Source organism: Sturnus vulgaris, chromosome 2 (assembly GCF_052056855.1).
Source record: "Sturnus vulgaris isolate bStuVul1 chromosome 2, bStuVul1.hap1, whole genome shotgun sequence".
Classification (NCBI taxonomy): Eukaryota; Metazoa; Chordata; class Aves; order Passeriformes; family Sturnidae; genus Sturnus; species Sturnus vulgaris.
The window spans coordinates 103,865,834-103,872,722 of record NC_142244.1 but is presented as its reverse complement, the minus strand read 5'-3'; the positions used below and the strand labels follow the sequence as shown (position 1 = coordinate 103,872,722).

At 47.0% G+C, this 6,889-nt stretch overlaps 1 protein-coding gene across 3 annotated transcripts in view; it reads left to right on the top strand.

Annotated features, from left to right (window-relative positions):
* Nucleotides 1-696: 696 nt before the first annotated feature.
* Nucleotides 697-6,889, top strand: part of PHKA2 (phosphorylase kinase regulatory subunit alpha 2) — a 44,326-nt gene continuing 38,133 nt past the window's right edge. For 2 of the 3 annotated variants that reach the window (XM_014875812.2, XM_088160248.1), the window contains exons 1-2: nt 697-843; nt 5,929-6,087. In XM_014875812.2, the coding sequence (XP_014731298.1) occupies nt 766-843; nt 5,929-6,087 (237 nt within the window). In that variant the 5' untranslated portion in view covers nt 697-765. Of the gene's footprint in view, nt 844-2,303; nt 2,328-5,928; nt 6,088-6,889 lie in introns of those variants that run through there. The other variant, XM_088160249.1, reaches the window with a different exon arrangement.

Below are 6,889 nucleotides of genomic sequence, written 5' to 3'. Positions count from 1 at the left end.
AAAAGCAGTGCCCCGAAGGGGGAGGCTGGTGCGGAGTTCAGGGGAAGAGTGAGCGGGTCCGTGTTTCGGCACGGCGCAGATTTCACCGCACGGCTCTGGCAGAGGGAGATGATGGAACCTCCGAGCTCTGGCAGAGGGAGATGAGGGAACCTCCGAGCTCTGCCCTCTTTACTGCTGTGCAGAGCCCACAGCGGTGCTGTCCGGCAGCCACCGAGGGAACGAACGCGTCTGTGAACGCTGCGTTCTCAACCACGACAGTCAATAAAGGAAGAACATCAAGGAAAAGTTACAATAGTAATTCTGTTAATGCTACAATTTCACTTAAAAAAAAATTAAAAAAGGACAACGGGAAAAAAGTTCTTTCTGAATTTTGAGTGAATACCACACGCTCGGCTACTCTGCAACATTTGCTCCGTGCTCTCATTCGATCACATCTCAGAACCGTCGGGTTTTTTGGGGCTGGGGGAAAGAAAAGCTTCCAACAAATATTCTAGCATTCTCAGCTTTATCATACGAACTTACGAAGAGGTTGTATAAAATCGATGCTGTTTTTTACAAATGCAGCCGGGCTTTTGTCACGCCAGGCGGCCCCTCCTCCTCTCGGTCCCTGTGCAGCGGTGTTCCCGTGTCCCCGCGGTGCCTGAGGGCGGAGGCCGCTCCCGCCCCGCCCCGCTCCGCCGTGAGGGCGGGGAGAGGCCGCCGCCATCTCCGGGTACCGCCACCCCGAGCTCGGCCGGGCCGGGCAGCTGCGCCGGCCTTGGGGCCATGAGGAGCCGCAGCAACTCGGGGGTGCGCCTGGACGGCTACGCCCGCCTGGTCCAGCGGACCATCCTCTGCCACCAGGTGAGGAGCGGCCGCCGCCCCGGGATGCCTGCTCGGGGCTAGGGTTGCCGGGCGCGGTGGGGCCGTGCCCGGGGCGTGGGGCGGCTGTCGGGGCGGGGGCTGCAGGAGGGACACGAACATCCGTCCCTGCTCCGGCCGGAGCACTGTCTCCTGTCCGCATGTGCCGCCCCCGCCTGCGGAGCAGCGCGGGGAATGCTAAGGCCGGCCGGATCCTGGGGGTGCTTGTGTAAGTGCACCTTGGAAATCTTTGTGTGGAAAACAGCGAGTCTGAGCTTGTAAATAATAATAATAGTATTGTGTATACAGTGTCTTCATGGCCATATGATATACACCCACCCTTTGTGCACACTGTGTATATATATAGGCAAACACAGAGTAACAGGAGAATTAGCCCGTGTGAGATAAGAGTCCCGAGCAGGACTTTGTGCCGTGCCTGTCAGCACAGCGCGGTGCGGATCCCTGCGTGCTCCCCGCAGCACGTGTGGCCGCGGGGCACGTCCAGAGCTTCCAGTCTGTTCTCCCGCTGTCCGCACTGCTGAGGCTCTGGAGCGTCAGGCGGGGCTGTCTGCGGAACAACGAAAATGCCAGGGATGGCTGGGGGCGGTGCTTCTCCACCCTGTGTTCCGTGTGTTTTCTGGTCAGCGCAGTGCTCTCTGCTTCGTGTGCTTGCTTCACCCAGGTGTACGCTGAGAACTCAGGTGTTCAGCAGTGTCATGCTTTGGTTAAAACAATCCAGTATATAAAGATGAGCAGCAGGGTTTTTTTGCACAGATCCGTTACCAAATATGGTTTGTTGATGAGAGTTGCAAGAAGTGAAAGAAGAGGCTGGGGCCCAAATGCACTTTGGTCAGTAAGATTTTTGTCAGTGGCTGTTTTGTCAGTGGCTGTTTCGAGCACAGGGTCCAAACACCTGTGAATTGGTGTTTGCGTACTAATTATTGTAGGCTTAGTAGAAACAAATGCAAGAACTGGTATATATGATGTGAGAAGATAATTTTTGGCTCTTGTTGTGCTGGGCTGCAGGAGAAGCTTTTAGTTGTGTTCCCATCTCTGCCTTTTGTCAGCAAGATGACCTTGGGCAAGTAGTTTTGGCTTCCAACGTCTGCCTTGATTTCCTTGTTTATAAGATGAGGATGCTGATAACAGCTTCCATTAAGGGATACCTGGAGCCTCTGAGATTCGGAGCACAAACATGTCCCGTGAAAGGCTTGATGATATTAATATTTAACAATAGTAAAAACAGTAAGTAAATGATAATACAGGGCTTCATACTGGTGACCCAGAATTTTGTAATTGCTATTTAAAACAAGAGGATGAGTGTTCATGACTATATATTGCCTTTTCCACTAAGGGCTCAATGTCTGGGAGAATTCAGAGGTGGGGAAAGAAGGTAAGTTTTCTTCTTTGTGTGGAAAGCAAGTCACAGGCTAGCATCAAGGCAGAGGAAAAGTGGTATCTCAAGAAGACCCAGAGAGATGCTCAAGGTATGTTTCTAGAATTTTTTTTCCCTATAATTATAGTCTTTCTGGTTTTTTCACTGCAATAGATTGAAAATGTTGTGTTTAGCTGGGTGAAGAGATGCGGTGCTTACTTGGGCAAGTTAGGAAGGTTGTCTTTGGGCCGTATGCAACTGTGTCTTTCTTGGGAGCAGAAAGTCTGTGGCTGGATGGGCTTGGATGCTGCTGCTTCACTGCTGCTGTTGCCTTCTTAGTACCTCTCAGGAAGGAGCCAGGGAGGTGAGTTTTAGCCATGGGTTTGCCCAGGAACAGCCTGGCAGAAGAACCAGAAGGTGTTTAAAACGCTCAGCTGGGGAGTGATGTATGACTGTGACCCTGCACCTCACATCCCTGGCTGCAGGAATGCAGCCTTGGCACATCAGCTGCTGTGCTCTGGCAGAGGGCTGGGACACACTCACCTCTGTGAGGTGCAGCAAGGACAACATAGAGTGTATGCAGAACATTGGGCTTTGAGCAGGTGTTTAATACACCAGGAGCCAGGTTTCTCAGTAGCAGCAATTGATCTTGTGCTTGTTCCAATCCCTCTAAATCAATGCGATTTTAGAGGCAGTATTTAGTGCAGGATATTGTGGTACTAGGCAGATATGTTCAAAGGACAGGTTCAACTGTAGCAGGGCTGACAGTTTTCTCTGTGTGGCACTTTGCAGGATCAGGTCAGTAGCAAACCTTTTCCTGTTTTGCAGATGTTGCATTGTCCTTGTCAGTCCCTGTAGCATGCACAGTGATAGTTACCATCCTGTTCAAGGTTGTAAAAGGAGGATAAGACCAGACTACTGGCTCCTGTCTGTGAGGGGCCTGCCATCTGTTGCATGTACCCCCAGGAACAGGGGTCAGAGGGATGCTTTGGTGCTGAAGCAGAGCAGACATTGAAAAGCACCATCAGAAGGATGTTCTCAGCTGCTTATTACACCTGTTAAATTGAATGACATAAGGAAAAAATGTGAATCTTAAGATTAGGAAATAGTAAAACTTAACATCTCTGTACATTTTAAGTATTGCTATGGTACTATAAGTGAAAAGCATATGGACCTGATAAGGAAAGCTCATACCTTTGTGGGTAACCCCAGGTGTGTTATGGAATCACATTGGAAGGGACTCACAAGAATCGTCAAGTCCAGCTCCTGGCCCTGCATGGGACCATCCCCAAGACTCTCTTGCATTGTGTTACATCTGGTTTTACAAGCAAATCAGCTTTGGTAGAGCTGACCTCAGTTTTCACCTGACAGATCAATGAGATAATCTGCTTAATTTGCACCTTTCAGCAAGATGCTAAATTACTTGCTTTGCTGCCCTTGTTAGAGCTCCACTGGTTTTGTGCCTGTCCTGCTGAAGTTCTTATTGACACCTGCTGCCCTGTAGGAACTGATGTGTTTTGTGGTTTGGGTGTTGGGGGGCCTTTTTGTCTCCAGATTGACAGATAGATTTAAAAATAGGTTTGGGCACGATACAACAGTTTAAAGTCTTAGTCCACCAATCAGCTTTCTGTTGCAGTGCTCTCAGCTGGCAGCTCATGGTGCTGATAAAATTCTTTGCTCTGTGGATCTTATGTGCAGTGTGATTTGCAGGATGAGACCTGCTGGTCTAATTAGCCATCACTGCATAAATGGAATGCTTGAAGTACTAGCTAAGCTAAAATCCTTTTGACATCAGTGGGATTAAGTGCACTCAGTGTTTCTGTGTGTTCCTTAGCACCTTATAAGCATTGTTGTTTTCATATGGCGTCAGCAGGTAATAGAAGAAAGTAATAGTTTTTAAGAGAAGACACTATAAAAAAAGCCAATACAAAACCACTTAAAATATGAATCAGTATATTACATTGTTCTGCTAACATTCTGCATGTGCATGAGGAAAGACGTTAATGTGTAGTCAATCCATGAGAACCAGCCCCAGTGCACCCCAAAATCTGAGACCAACTTGTAGAGGAATCAAAGGTGATGAAATGGTGATAGCTGCCTGTGGATGTGTTTAATGCAACCTCTTGAGGTAGGCAAATCCCTCCCTAGCAGCTGAATAAGCTTTTAAAGTCTTGGATGGGCAATTTCTCTGGGATTTCCATTTTGGTACACAGAGACATTTTAATTTCCCAGCTGGCAGCTAGCCTAGCATGGAGAGTAGGGAAAAATAAAAATGCTCATTTCTCAGACAGCTGGGTGATCTCTATCAAGCTAGGGCTGTGGGTGATCAGACATTTGTTGTCCTGCATAGGAGGGAGGGAAACAAAGTGTCCTCTACAAACGTTGGGAGTATGCGGTCTGCCTTTTGAGATCCTGGGTTTTGTCATGAGGGCACAGTGCTGAACTGGGACTTCTGTGACTCGTTGTTGGACTTTTCAAGATCAAAGAGAAGTTTTTTAAGCTGTTTGCATTCATATGGTCTGGTTTCCCAGTCAGACAGGTGAGTAGGGGTCCTTCAGCTGTTACTTGGTTTGTAAGACCTTGCTGAGGCAGGGCTGTTGCAGCAGAACTTCATTTCTACTCTGAGTGAGCCACTAAGCATTGCTGTATTAAACCATAACAATAGGGCTGACTGTGCTGGGTCATGCTGTCAGGCTGTCTCCCCTGTGCTGCTCAGTGGTCACTTGCAGAGACCAGAAAATTGTAACTAAAGCCCCTCCCCCTCAAACCAACTTTTTAAAAAATAATGAGTTGAGTTTCTCCCCGCATTGTGTGAGAGAAATGAAAAGTTGGTGGATGTATCCTTTTAAATTTTACTTTTGTAAAACTGGCCTTTACTACTGTAATCTTTGCCCCTTGTCACACCAGCCCCACCAACTGGTCTTCATTCACTGAAATTTTCTGTAAAGGCTTGATTTGATTGAAAGTTCTATTGAACTTTTGACTCTTTGTCTCATTTATTTTGTTCGTCAAGAGTGTACAGCCAAGAAAGATGGTCTAAAAAGAATTGAGGATAGTGAAGTGATGAGAATTAATCATGCAATGAAAAATATAATGGAGTATTTGGGTTGCAGGAGACTACTCAGTGCTCTGCTTTTCAGACCGTGCTGCTTTTCAACACCTTCAGAAATTTTTTCCTGTACGTTTTCCAAAGGAGGATATAAAAAAGGTTTTGCTTTCATTTAGCTATTATAAACCCAGTGGGCAGGTATATAGAAATACTTCTTTAATCTCCTAGAAGATCACTAATGGTTTTTTACTTTCTCGAGATTGTGCCACAGACCAGTTACATAGAGGAGCATATATCCCACACTCAATTTCTAGCGATAACTCAATGCCTTATTTTCCTCATAAATATGTAAAATTTAAATTTCCATTTCCTTGATGTATTCTGAATTTCACTCAGTGACATAGCTGCTGATGAAGATGTCCAGCTGGATGCTGTAAACTTTACAACCTGAAATGTTCAAATAAGTTCTGCATTTCACTTGTGTGAGTTTGGGAAAGAAGGATGGGATCTCACTTCTGTTGTGAAATCATGAGCAGCCACAGTGTGCACTTAGCATGAGATCATCTTTAGTTTGTGACCCTTAAATACACACAGAAGTGTTGCTTCTTAGCAGATGGGACTTGAGATGGTAATGTTTGTTCTTTACTCCTTCTGCCGTGGACAGAACCCAGTGACGGGGCTGCTTTCGGCCGGGGCGGACCATAAGGATGCCTGGGTCCGGGACAACATCTACAGCATCCTGGCCGTGTGGGGGCTGGGAATGGCGTATCGGAAGAACGCGGACCGGGATGAGGATAAAGCCAAAGCCTACGAGCTCGAGCAGGTGCGACAAGGCTCGGCATAAACCAGTTCCACTGTTTGGGTTTTCTTACTCTAGTGTTTTTGGAGAATGCATTTGCACTGCTGCTGTGTCTGGGATCTGACAGGGCTTTCCCAGCTTAGAGTATGTGTCTTGTTGCAAAGACAGCAACATCCATGAGGTGTGTGGTGTGCAGTATCCCTGGCAACCTTCTGGCAAGGAGGATTTGAAGAACTGGATGGCAGAGAGGCTAACATCTGAATTTAACTGCAAACAAAACAAAAATATGTAGAAGTCAAACTCCCATCGGTTGGCTGATTGTTGAAAATTAGGCTTCTGAGAGATTTTGTGCTCCAATTTACAAGCCTCCCTCTGATTAAACCTTGAGGCCCCTCGTGAGGTGTGTTATGGAGCAGAAACTCAGGCCCAGGCTGGTTGGATCTTGCAGCAATTTATCTGCTAGACCATTATTCTCCATAAAGAGAAGCATGCCATTTAAAGTACAAGTCTTTGGAATGTGCACAGGGGTTGTGCACAGTTGTAGGTGTGTTTGATCATAGCAGAGAGGGTACCAGTCTCCAGACTGATAAGATCTGTGTTGGAGAATTGGAAGGGGACTCACACAGTCAAATACTAAAATCTGCACCTGGGAATGTGACTATCAGAAATGAGAGTGTAGGCAGAGGTGGGTTAAATGGGAAGTGAGGGACTGTTGGTGTCCTGATGTTGTTTAGGAGTCACTGGGTATATTTTTTCTGGTATGTCCTGCTCGAAACAGGGAGGTCCATGGTGACAGAATAACCTTGACTCAGTTTGCATGACCATA